Consider the following 13,129-nt stretch of genomic DNA (forward strand, 5'->3'; position numbering starts at 1 on the left):
GATAACTGTCTGTAGATTATATATGTATGAGATTTCTCGACGACAGTGAAGTCTCCTGACTGGTGAAGGTATGAAACTTTGTTCCCAGACATCTAAATGAATCTGTATGGGACCTCATCATATCTCTCAGAAATCTGTCAAGTTGCCTCACATACAATGAATAACTTTGAACTCAGTGACGTTGTAAGCAGACACAGCTGCTATGTGCAAACAGCCAAGATCTCACAAACAACAGGAAGACGAATAATCACTAATCTTTGTTTTGATGGTGTTAGTTTAGCAACATTGGAAGGAGTGGGCCATTCAGCCCATCGAGCCTGCCCCGCCATTCAGTATGATCATGGCTGATCTTCCACTTAAATGCTTTTTTCCTACACTATCCTCATATCCCCTTATGTCATTGGTATTTAGAAATCTGTCAATCTCTGCTTTAAACATATTCAATGACTGAGACAATCAAATTGGCAACAGTGGTCTAGAACATGAATTTGTAGAATGTTTTCATGACAGTTTCTTGGAGCAATACGTTGTAGAACTGACTAGGGATAAAGCTATCTTAGATCTCGTATTATGTAATGAAACAGGATTAATTAGCAATGTCATAGTAAAAGAGGGTTTGGGTGAAGGGAACTTTAGAAATCCAAAGAGAGAGATCAGGACATTGGAGCAGGATAGTGAAGTGGGTAACTCCTGATAGAATGGGACAGGAAAGGACAGACAGTTTAACAAAAATTGTACGTCGACAAATAAGGTCATTGCAGGGAATAGTGATCATAATACCATTGAATTTCATGTTAAGTTTGAAAGTGACATTTCAATCCCAAACAAGAATCTTAAACTTAAACAAAGCTAATTACGAAGGTATGAGGGGAGAACTGACTAAGGTGAATTGGGTAAATAGACGGGAAGGTGTGGCAGTAAATGAACAGTGGGAAACATTTAAAGAAACAATTCAAAGTGTTCAACAAAAGTACGTTCCATTCAAAACCAAAAACCCGTCAAGAATGACCCATCGGTGGCTCGCTCATGAAGTTAAGAAGAGTATTAGACTAAAAGAAGAAGCTTACAATGGTGCAAAACATAGTAGCAAGTCTGAGGATTGGGAGTGTTTTAGAAACCAGCAAAGGGCCACCAAAAAGTTGATAAAAAGGGAAAAAATAGAATGAGAGTAAACTAACCAGCAATATTAAAGCAGATTGTAAGAGTTTTTATAAGTATATAAAAAGGAAGAGAGTAGCTAAAGTAGACGTTGGTCCCTTAGAGGCAGAGACAGGAGAAATCATCATGAGGAATGAGGAAATGGCAGAGGCATTGAACAAATATTTTATGTCTGTCTTCACAGTAGAAAACACAAGTTCCATACCAGAAATAGGCAGTAACCTAAGGGCTAAAAGAGATAGCTGCAGAGATAGTGGATGCGCTGGCTATGGTTTTCCAGAATTCCTTAGATTCAGGAATGGTCCTATCAGATTGGAAGTTGGCAAATGTTACACTGTTTTTCAAGAAAGAAGGTAAAGAGAAAACAGGGAACTACAGGCCAGTTAGCCTAACATCAGTCATTGGGAAGATGCTGGAAACTATTATTAAAGAAGTCTTAACATTGCACTTGGAAAAGCAAAGTATGGTTAGAACAAGTCAACATGGTTTTAATAAAGGGAGATCCTGTTTGACAAATTTATCAGTTTTTGAATGTTACTAGTAGGGTAGATAAAGGGGAACCAGTAGATGTAGTAGACCTGGATTTTCAAAAGGCATTCGATAAGGTGCTACATAAAAGATTAATCAGCAAGATAAGGGCACATGGTGTTAGGGGTAATATATTAGCGTAGATAGAGGACTGGTTAACAGACAGGAAGCAGAGAGTGAGCATAAATGGGGCATTTTCAAGTTGGCAGGCAGTGAATAGTGGGGTGCCACAAGGATCAGTGCTGAGGCCTCAGGTATTTACACTCTATATTAATGACTTGGATGAAAAGTCAGAGAGCAATGTAATAAAGTTTGCTGATGATACAAAGCTCGGTGGAAAGGTAAGCTGCGTGGAGGATGTAGAGAGGCTGCAAAGAGATATAGACAGGTTAAGTGAGTGAGCAACAGGATGGCAAATGGAATATAATGTAGGAAAGTGTCAAGTTGTTCACTTTGGTCGTAAAAATAGAAAAGCAGAATTTTTTTTTAAAGTTGTGAAACTGGTAAGTGTTGATGTTGAGAGTCTTGGGGGTACTCGTACAAGGAACGCACAAAGTTAGCATACAGGTGTAGCAGGCTATTAGGAAGGCAAATTGCATGTTAGCCTTTACTGCAAAGGGATTGGAGTACAGGAATAAAGAAATCTTACTAAAATTGGACAGGGCTTTGGTGAAACTGCACCTGGAATACTGTGTGCAGTTTTGGTGTCCACATTTAAGAAAGGATATACTTGCACTGGATGCAGTGCAGTGTAGATTTACTAACTCGGTCCCTGGGACAAGGGGGTTGTCCTATGATGAGAGGCTGAGTAAATTGGGCCTATATTCTCTGGAGTTTAGAGAATGAGAGGTGATCTAATTGAGACATGCAAGATTCTGAAAGGGTTTGATAGGGTAGAAGCTGAGAGATTATTCCCACTGGTCAGGGAATCTAGAACACAGGGACACAGTCTCAGGATAAGGGGCCGATTATTCAGGACTGAGATGACGAGAAATTACTTCACTCGGAGGGTTGTGAATCTTTGGAATTCTGTATCGCAGAGGGTAGTGGATGCTCCATCATTGAATAGATTCAGATATAGATAGATTTGTGGTCTCACAAGGAATCTAGTGATATGGGGAGAAGCAGGAAATGGAATTGAAGCCCAAGAACATCCATGATCGTATTGAATGGCAGAAGAGGCTGGTCCGAATGGTCCACTCAGTCCATGAACTGCCACTTGGTGCCGGGGGCATAGTTGATCGCAAATCCGGTAGGGGGCGACAGAGAGGCTGCGGTGCACTCTGGGAAATGTAGTCCGCACCCGGGACAAGATGGCGGATTGTCTGGAGCGGGTCCGAGTGTCCGAGGCTGAGCTCAGGGAAATGGCCCGCAGCCTCAGCACTGCCGCGGCCCAGACCGGTAAGAAAAACGTGGGGGACAGCGCTTGGGCCCGGGGACTGGCCCACACACGACACCGACGTTCTGTCGGGTCTGTAAACCGAGCGTGGCCTTCAGGCCCGGGGAGCCGGAGGCAGCGCGGGCTCCGTGAGGGGGAGTAACGGCCCCGGCTCGGGCCCCACGTCAGAGAAAGGCCGGGTCCCCCCCGACAACCTCCCCCCCCCCCCCCCCGACAACCTCCCCCCCCCCCCCCGACAACCTCCCCCCCCCCCCGACAACCTCCCCCCCCCCCCCCGACAACCTCCCCCCCCCCGACAACCTCCCCCCCCCCCCCCGACAACCTCCTCCCCCCCCCCGACAACCTCCTCCCCCCCCCGACAACCTCCCCCCCCCCCCCCCCGACAACCTCCCCCCCCCCCCCCGACAACCTCCTCCCCCCCCCCGACAACCTCCCCCCCCCCCCCCGACAACCTCCCCCCCCCCCCCGACAACCTCCCCCCCCCCCCCCGACAACCTCCCCCCCCCCCCGACAACCTCCCCCCCCCCCCCCCCGACAACCTCCCCCCCCCCCCCCGACAACCTCCCCCCCCCCCCGACAACCTCCCCCCCCCCCCCCTCCTCCCCCCCCTCCTCCCCCCCCTTCTCCCCCCCCTTCCCCCCCCCCTTCCCCCCCCCCTTCCCCCCCCCTTCCCCCCCCTTCCCCCCCTTCCCCCCCTTCCCCCCCCCCTTCTCCCCCCCCCTTCCCCCCCCCCTTCCCCCCCCCCTTCCCCCCCTCCCCCCCCCTTCCCCCCCCCCCTTCTCCCCCCCCCCTTCCCCCCCCCCTTCCCCCCCCCCCTTCCCCCCCCCCTTCCCCCCCCCCCTTCTCCCCCCCTTCTCCCCCCCCCCTTCTCCCCCCCCCTTCTCCCCCCCCTTCTCCCCCCCCTTCTCCCCCCCCCTTCTCCCCCCCCCTTCCCCCCCCCTTCCCCCCCCCTTCCCCCCCCCCTTCTCCCCCCCCCTTCCCCCCCCCTTCCCCCCCCTTCTCCCCCCCCCCTTCTCCCCCCCCCTTCTCCCCCCCCCTTCTCCCCCCCCTTCCCCCCCCCCCTTCTCCCCCCCCCTTCTCCCCCCCCCTTCTCCCCCCCCCTCCTTCTCCCCCCCCTTCTCCCCCCCCTTTTCCCCCCCCCTTCTCCCCCCCCCTTCTCCCCCCCCTTTTCCCCCCCCCCCTTCCCCCCCCCTTCCCCCCCCCCCCTGCTCCCCCCCCCCTGCTCCCCCCCCCCCTGCTCCCCCCCCCCTGCTCCCCCCCCCCTGCTCCCCCCCCCCTGCTCTCCCCCCCCCTGCTCTCCCCCCCCCTGCTCTCCCCCCCCCTGCTCCCCCCCCCTGCTCCCCCCCCCTGCTCCCCCCCCCTGCTCCCCCCCTCTGCTCCCCCCCCCTCTGCTCCCCCCCCTCTGCTCCCCCCCCCTCTGCTCCCCCCCCCTCTGCTCCCCCCCTCTTCTCCTCCCCCCCTCTTCTCCTCCCCCCCCCCTTCTCCCCCCCCCCCTTCTCCCCCCCCCCCTTCTCCCCCCTTCCCCCCCCTTTCCCCCCCTTCCCCCCCCCTCCTGCTCCCCCCCTCCTGCTCCCCCCCTCCTGCTCCCCCCCCCCGCTCCCCCCCCCCGCTCCCCCCCCCTGCTCCCCCCCCCTGCTCCCCCCCCCCTGCTCCCCCCCCCCTGCTCCCCCCCCTCTGCTCCCCCCCCTCTGCTCCCCCCCCTCTGCTCCCCCCCCTCTGCTCCCCCCCCTCTGCTCCCCCCCTCTGCTCCCCCCCCCCTCTGCTCCCCCCCCCTCTGCTCCCCCCCCCTCTGCTCCCCCCCCTCTGCTCCCCCCCCCTCTGCTCCCCCCCCCTCTGCTCCCCCCCCCTCTGCTCCCCCCCCCTCTGCTCCCCCCCCCTCTGCTCCCCCCCTCTTCTCCTCCCCCCCCCCTCTTCTCCTCCCCCCCCTCTTCTCCCTCCCCCCCCCTCTTCTCCTCCCCCCCTCTTCTCCTCCCCCCCCTCTTCTCCTCCCCCCCCTCTTCTCCTCCCCCCCCCCCTCTTCTCCTCCCCCTCCCCTCTTCCCCCCCCCCCCCCCCCTTACTCCTCTCTTCTCCCCCCCCCCCCCCCCTTACTCCTCTCTTCTCCCCCCCCCCCCCCCCTCCCTACCCATCTCCCTCCCTCCCCCCCCCCCCCGGGTCTATTGTAACACTGAACTGTGCTTCCCTTCCAGATGTTCCCCAGGAAATCAAGGAGCCAAGACCACGGAAGGATAACCGGCGTCCTGATATTCAAATTTACCAGCCTGGCGTTTCCAGACTGAGAAATAGCAGACAAAAAACTCCACTGCTTGAAGCCCCCGGAAAGGAAGAGACAGATGGGAAAGTTCTTGGTGAAAATAAGGGAGCTCAGTGTGAGACTGTGCCAAGGAGGAGATGTGCCTTGGCTGCTGAGGGCCACAGTAATGGCGGCAGCAACCAGGGGTGTGCCAACAAGAACGGACTGCTGAATAGAAATGAGGAGGAGGAAATTAAGTGGGCAAATGAGCAAAGTGTGATGAGTTCTAACTCCAACACTGTTGGGAAGCAATTGAAGAGGGCCAAGAAACCAGATCGTCAGATTTACCAACCGGGCAGACGTGTGCAGGTGCTCAGCAAGGAGTCACCTGGCAGTTTAGGCGATGAGGAGCTGGTGAAGAAAGTGCAAGAGTTGAGGCTGGCAGATGATGGTAAGAGCATCTGTGCCGAGGTGGAGAATACTGAGACTGGTGAAGATAAAGGCAACTGGGGAGACCGAGAGAAGATTCAACCAATTGCAGAGGCAAAACTTGGGAAAAGAGAGAAGGGGAGAAGAGGGGGAAGGAAAGAAACTGCAGGTCGGGGAAACAACTTTGCCGAAGAACCTGAAGAGAGTCGAATCATTCGATCCCAGGCAAAACCAGAGAAACCCGGAGGACCCTCAAAGCGCTATTCCAGGTCTGACAAGCGCAGGGGTCGTAACCGGACCTGTAGTACAAGCTCTGCAGGGAGCAACAACAGCTTGGATGGGCCTCCATGCCAGCATGGAGCTGCTGATGGAGAAAGAAAGAAAGTGGGAGTGAAGGAAAGGAAAACTGCTGAAAGGAAAGAAAAGTTGAGACCTTGCAAGCAGGTTTCAATCTCGTCCACAGATTCGTTAGAAGATGAGTGTGCTGAGGAGAACAGAAATCATGCCCCCGTAAAGAGTCCTGAAAAGCTGAAAGGTTTTGAGAAAGAACGGGCACTTGGCAGAAACAGCGAGGGCTCTGACTGCTGGACCAGAGAGAGTAAACTCTCGATCAAAATGATTGACAATGAAACAATCAGCAAGGTGGTTACAGCGACAAAGCAAAACTCTGAGGAAAAGAACAAAGGGAGAGGCAAAACGGGCAGGGCTGAGGCCAAATCCAACCTGCCGGCAAGCAAGTTCAGTCAGAACACAGAGAAAAGGGAGAAAGTCGAGGAGCCCAGAGGGAAGGGTCGAGGGATATTGGTCCTGCCTGCCAACACCGATCTGTCTTCTACAGCTCCTGGCTGTCCTGATTCTCCGCAGATGGGGCCAAGACTTCTGTTTGGTCGAAGTTCTCGGAGCCGAGGCCGTGGTGGAACCTCCCGTAGACTGTGGGATCCCAACAACCCTGATCAGAAACCTGTGCTGAAGAGCCAGACTGCTCAGCTCCACTTCCTGGACACTGATGATGAATGCAGTTCTTCCTCCCAGGGAGAAACCTACTCATCCTACACGCATTCAACCCCCACAGCGTACTACAAATTCCAGAACTCTGACAATCCATATGGTTACTCCAGAGCTGCGGTGGCTGGCCCTCAGTATCCCTATGGCCCTTACGCTATGCCGTACCAGATGAGTGGCAATAGCAGCATCTATCCGGCAACATATTATCCGGGCTATCCGACTCCCCAGTTCCTAGCTCCCCTATCAGACTGGACAGCTGAACCCGGAAGACATGGAGCAGCACGTGCGGACCCTACAGCAGCAGGAACTGGGGAAGCTCTTGCGCATGGCAGACAACCAGGAGCTGCAGCTCAGTAACCTGCTGTCCAGGGACAGCATCAGTAAAGACGGGCTGGAGAGGATGGCTCAGCTCAGGTGAGGATGTTCCCCCATAGCTTTGCTTGTTTTCCATCGCTTCCCTTTCCATCCAAGTTTCCTCCTCCTCTTCTGAAAGTGCTGGCTCTCCCTATTGTTATGACCGAGGTGGGAGGAGTGCAATGTTTATTCTAGTTCCACTTCTACACAGGTCACAACATATATAAAAATTTTTTCCCACTTACCGATACGGTCAATCATAGACTCTATTTTTATCTCAGAATAAAACACACCAACCAGTTTTCTTTAATAAACAACAATATTATCAGTTTATTATAAAACAACTCTTAACCAGTAATGAAGTAAAGGATAAACACACAGATTGAAATATTAAAGTTCCCTCTTTACCTTAGCTCCTCATACACACACGCACCCATCCACACACCAGTTAACCGGATAAATATAGGGATTTTTGTTTTTAGAGCTCTGTTACAGACAAAAAAACACTTTGGCTGAATACTTGCTTGTTCTTGAAGGAATAACAGATGAGACATGTTGTGTTCCAAAACTGGCATGCAGTCTGGCTTCCAAGTACATGTAGATGGGTAACTGGGATCTTTTAGAACAGTTTTTTTCAGGCGGCATTGAGAATTAATTTAGCAGGCTTTTCTTCAAAGACAGGCAACGAGATGAGTTGACAGAGTGGACTTTTCAGGGTCTTTTAGAGAGGTGCTGGAAAGCTGAACTGGGTTGTGGTCTTCTCTCCTTCCTTGGGAATTCTCTTCTCTCCTTGGAAGTTCTCTCCCTTTTTATACAGTTCAACCCTAACTCAGAGCGATTCAAAAGCGGAACCGACAACAGGAGGTCAACCTTTTGACCTCCATCAATCTTGACCTGTCACTTCTTTGTAAACAATTTTTCCGGGTGTCCAAAGTTCTCTTGTTTATTGAGCTGGAAGTCAGGAGGTTTCCCGAAAGGCGTGTTTTCCTCACAAGATGCTCGATGCTCCTTTTAAAAAAAAACATTTCCAGGGACTCTTTTTTTTTCAAAGTCAGTGGCCTTTACATGACTTTTGAAAACCCCAAAGTTTAACATTTCTTCAATCTTTCAAAAATGAATCCTCAAAAAATATATTGAACAAAACACAGAGGCACTTTTGTAACAGTGGTGCAGTGGTTAGCACTGCAGCTTCACAGCTCCAGGGACCCGGGTTCGATTCTGGGTACCGCCTGTGTGGAGTTTGCAAGTTCTCCCTGTGACCGCGTGGGTTTTCGCCGGGTACTCCAGTTTCCTCCCACAGCCAAAGACTTGCAGGTGATAGGTAAATTGGCCATTGTAAATTGCCCCTAGTGTAGGTAGGTAGGCGGTAGGTTATATGGGATTACTGTAGGGTTAGTATAAATGGGTGGTTGTTGGTCGGCACAGACTTGGTGGGCCGAAGGGCCTGTTTCATTGCTCTATCTCTAAATAAATAAATAAACTATGGGCATCGTTCCCAAGGTGCCAGTCAGCTGCCCTCCATCCCTCCCATACTTGGCCCAGGTGCTGTGTTTGAACCCAAACAATTGATGGGGCATCAAGCCAAACCTTTCCTCAGCTTACCACAGGATAGCTATCTAGGAGCACCAGAACCTTTTTTAAATGATGCGAAGCAACTCACAGAGGCTCAATCTAATGCTAACTAGCAGAGATTTTAATCAGATTGATGGCTGGAAACTAAATTAATTTCCTGTTTTATGTACTGTCAGATATAATTAGTAAGTTTTAATAAGTCCTGATTGTTCATCTCAAATCTCCAACCTAATTGCAAAACCACGAGATAAGCAGTTTAATGTAAACACTGATTCAGTTTAAATTGTAATAGTGGAACAAGTGGGGTCAAACTGGGAAAAAGCAAATTTAGCATTGCATTCAGTAGATTCTTCACATAAAAGGTAATCATTACGTGGAATGGTTTAAGAAGCACTTTGACGTGGGATGGTAGAACTGCAGGGCCTTTCTGAGTAGGTGAGCTCAGTGGCCTCCCTCATTTGTTTGTCTTTTATGATTGCATGGGAACACCACTACCTGCAAGTTCCCCTCCAAGTCACACACCATCCTGACTTGGAACTATAATCGCCGTTCCTTCACTGTCGCTGGGTCAAAATCCTGGAACCCCCTTCCTAACAGCACTGTGGGTGTACCTACCTCACATGGACTGCAGCAGTTCACGAAGGCAGCTCACCACCACCTTCTCAAGGGCAATTAGGGATGGGCAATAAATGCTGGCCTGGCCAGTGACACCCACATCCCATGAATGAATAAAAAAAAAATTTGAACATGATGCCCAGAGTGAAGGAAGGTTCTTTATTCCTGCTCCATCCAGAGTCCAGATGTGGTTATTCTGTCATAGTTGCTACCCTCAGCTGTTCATTCCCTGCGCTATCTTCCTTCTCCTACCCGCCATGAGAAAACAAAATTGAGCAGTGCTGTTAGTCTCTATCCAACACTCAATCTCCCAATCCAGCGCTCTAAAGATTTTTAATTGACCCTAATTCCCCTATCCTGTCTGGTAGTCTGTCATGGTCACTGCTGTGGAGATGGCATTGCTGATCTTGTATCTTGCGTCAGGGTTTTGAGTTTTGTACCTATTGTGCACAATGAGAACAGAATGTTCAGAAATATATACATTTAAAGGGACATTCTGATATCAGTTCTATTTAATTCAGAGACCACTCCTTCAGCTCAAAGTGCCTGTACAGAGTGAAGGGCTGAAATTCAACTTCTGAATATGTGTCTGCCTGAGTTAGGTAGAGCCATTAATGGCTTTGAAGAGATTAGTGGCAGTCTTGTTCAAGTCTCACTCCAGAGCCAATCAAATTCTAGGCTAAATGTTTACTTTTTTAATATATCAAACAACAGTTTGCATTTACATAGCACCTTTACCCTAGTGAAACGCCACAAGGATCTTTACAAGAACAATATTGGGAAAAGCTTGACACTGAGCTGAAGTAGGAGCCATTAGGACAGGCGACCAAAAACTTGGTCAAAGAGGTAGATGTTAAGGCATGTCTTAAATGAGGAGAGTAAGGTGGAGAGGGTTAGGGAGGGAATTCCTCAGCTGCCTACCATTGACACCTGAAGGCACGGCAGCCAATGATAGGTGAAAGATGTGGGGGAGGTACATGAGGCTAAGTTGGAGATGCGCAGATATCTTGGAGGGTTGTGGGGCTGGAGGAGATAACAGAGATAGGGAGAGCAAGGGGCGAGGCCATAGAGGGATCTGAAAACAAGGATGAGAATTTTAAAATCAAGGCGTTGTTTAACTGGGCGCCAGTGTAGGTCAGTAAGCACCATGATGATGGGTGAATGGGAGTTGGGACACAGGCAGCAGAGTTTTGGATCAGCTCAAACTTAGAGAGAGTGGAAGATGGGAGGCCAGCCAGGAGAGCATTCCAGGTAACAAAGGCACGGATGAGGGTTGATGCTAACTGTGCTTGAGCTGGTGCCTATTTATATTTGTTGTAGACAGAACTGAAAAGCAAAACACAAATACACTGAAAATGGGTAGGTGCTGACTAGGACATGCTGTACTGCAGTTGTAGTACTGGGATTGGCGGAGGTGGCACGGTACAGGGGGTCAGGGGGGTGGTGCTGTGGTACTGGGATCGCGGGGGGGAGGGGTAATGTGGCACTGGGATCGCGGGGGGGGGGAGGGGAGGGGTGCTGTGGCACTGGGATCGAGGTGGGGGAGGGGTGCTGTGGCACTGGGATCGCCGGTGGGGGGGGTGGTGGCTGCTGTGGTACTGGGATCGTGGGGGGGGTGGGTGCTGTGGTACTGGAATCGCAGGGGGAGGTGCTGTGGTACTGGGATCGCCGGGGGGTGGGTGCTGTGGTACTGGAATCGCAGGGGGAGGTGCTGTGGTACTGGGATCGCGGGGGAGGGGTGCTGTGGTACTGGGATCGCGGGGGAGGGGTGCTGTGGTACTGGGATCGCGGGGGAGGGGTGCTGTGGTACTGGGATCGCGGGGGAAGGTGCTGTGGTACTGGGATCGCGGGGGGAGGGGTGCTGTGGTACTGGGATCGAGGTGGGGGAGGGGTGCTGTGGTACTGGGATCGCGGGGGGCGGGTGGGGGGTGCTGTGGTACTGGGATCGCGGGGGGCGGGTGGGGGGTGCTGTGGTACTGGGATGAGTGTGTGGTGTGCAGGTGTTTTATTTGGTGGGTGGATACTGCAGTGGGTGGTTGTTGTGTAGGTCATATTGAAGCAGCTGCGTCGTGTTCTACAGGATGTTTTATTTAAACCATCTCTCTCTCTCTCTCTCTGACGTAGGGCAGAGATTTTACTGCTTTATGAGCGTTGCATTCTCACTGATATAGAATATTCTGACAACCAAAACGTGGAACAAACAATGTGGAAAAATGCCTTCTATCAGGTCATTGAGAAGTTCCGTCAGATGCTGAAAGAACCTTCTGGAGAGAATGGGGATGAAATCCGAGGAAAGCTTTTGAATTTATTGGATGAGGTGAGAATAGATTCTGGACACTGACATTGCTGATATTAGAAATTGTATTTCACTTTTAAAGTGCTTCCCATTGACAAGCGCCTTGCTTCCCCCCCATCCCATCCCATCCCGATTCTCTCTCTTTCTCTCTTCTCTCCTCTCTATTGCCCTCACCTCTCTTGCCATCATGCGCTCTCCCCTGCTCTTTCTGCTTCTCCCCCTTCATTGTTGTTGTGTGAATCTAGGCAATGAATGTGGGAAGGCTGTTCAACGTGGTGAAGGCATCACAGCTTAATCTGTTCCTCACATGCTGTTTTCAGCCAGCACCAGAGTTGTGATCAGGATCATGGGTTGAAATATAGAAAATTTACGGCACAGAAGGAGGCTATTTGGCTCCTCATGCCTATGCCAATCAAAAAAGAGCGATCCAGCCTAATCTCACCTTTCAGCTCTTGGTCTGTAGCCTGGCAGGTTATAGCACTTCAAGTACATATCCAAGTATTTTTTAAATTGATGAGGGTTTCTGTCTTTAAGGTAGTGAGTTACAGACCCCCACCACCCTCTGGGTGAAAAGAATTATTCCTCATCCCAAGGTTCCTCTGTTCCTCTACACTTCTCAATATCTTTGCATTTATTGTGCATTCCCTTGCCTTGTTTGCCTTCCTCAAATGCATTAACTCACTTCTCTGGAAACATTTGCCACTTTTCAGCCCATCTGACTCATCCATTGATATCTTCCTGCAGTCTGCAGCTTTCTTCCTCACTATCAACCACATGACCAATTTTTATATCACCCCCAAACTTCTTAGTCATGCCCCTTACAAGTAAGTCGAAATCATTGATATATATCATGATATATTATGGGTGGCACAGTGGTTAGCACCGCAGCCTCACAGCTCCAGTGACCCCGGTTCGGTTCTGGGTACTGCCTGTGCAGAGTTTGCAAGTTCTCCCTGTGACCGCGTGGGTTTCCTCCGGGTGCTCCGGTTTCCTCCCACATGCCAAAGACTTGCGGGTTGTTAGGCAAATTGGCCATTGTAAATTGCTCCTAGTAAAGGTAGGTGGTATGAGAATTGAGGAAAGGTGGGGATGTGAGAGGGAAGTGGGATTAATGTAGGATTAGTATAAATGGGTGCTTGATGGTCGGCATGGACTTGTTGGGCCGAAGGGCCTGTTTCAGTGCTGTATCTCTCTATGACTCTATCACGAAAAGGGACCTAGTACTGAGCCCAGCAGAATCCCAACTGGAAATAGTATTTCAGTCACAAAAACATCATCGACGCCTGCTGAGCCTATTTTGGATCCAACTTGCTTCTTGCCCTTTGATCCCATGGGCTGTTTCTTTTCTCACCAATTTGCCATGTAGGGCCATGTCAAAAGCCTTGTGAAAGTCTGTGTAGACTATATCAAACACGCTACCCTCATCGACCTTCCTTGTTAGTCCTCACAAAACCCAATTGAGTTAGTCAGACATGACCTTCCCTTAACAAATCCACGCTGACTGTCCTTAATTAATCTTTGCCTTTCCAAATGATTTGTAC

The 13,129-nt window shown here is 51.2% G+C and overlaps 1 protein-coding gene across 1 annotated transcript in view; it reads left to right on the forward strand.

Annotated features, from left to right (window-relative positions):
- Window positions 1-2,981: 2,981 nt before the first annotated feature.
- Window positions 2,982-13,129, forward strand: part of smg6 (SMG6 nonsense mediated mRNA decay factor) — a 451,841-nt gene continuing 441,693 nt past the window's right edge. Inside the window, 4 exon segments of the mRNA XM_068010820.1 lie at window positions 2,982-3,087; window positions 5,274-6,987; window positions 6,989-7,165; window positions 11,417-11,609. Coding sequence (XP_067866921.1) covers window positions 3,000-3,087; window positions 5,274-6,987; window positions 6,989-7,165; window positions 11,417-11,609 — 2,172 coding nt within the window. The 5' untranslated portion in view covers window positions 2,982-2,999.

Source organism: Heterodontus francisci, chromosome 30, assembly GCF_036365525.1.
Source record: "Heterodontus francisci isolate sHetFra1 chromosome 30, sHetFra1.hap1, whole genome shotgun sequence".
NCBI classification, from domain to species: Eukaryota; Metazoa; Chordata; class Chondrichthyes; order Heterodontiformes; family Heterodontidae; genus Heterodontus; species Heterodontus francisci.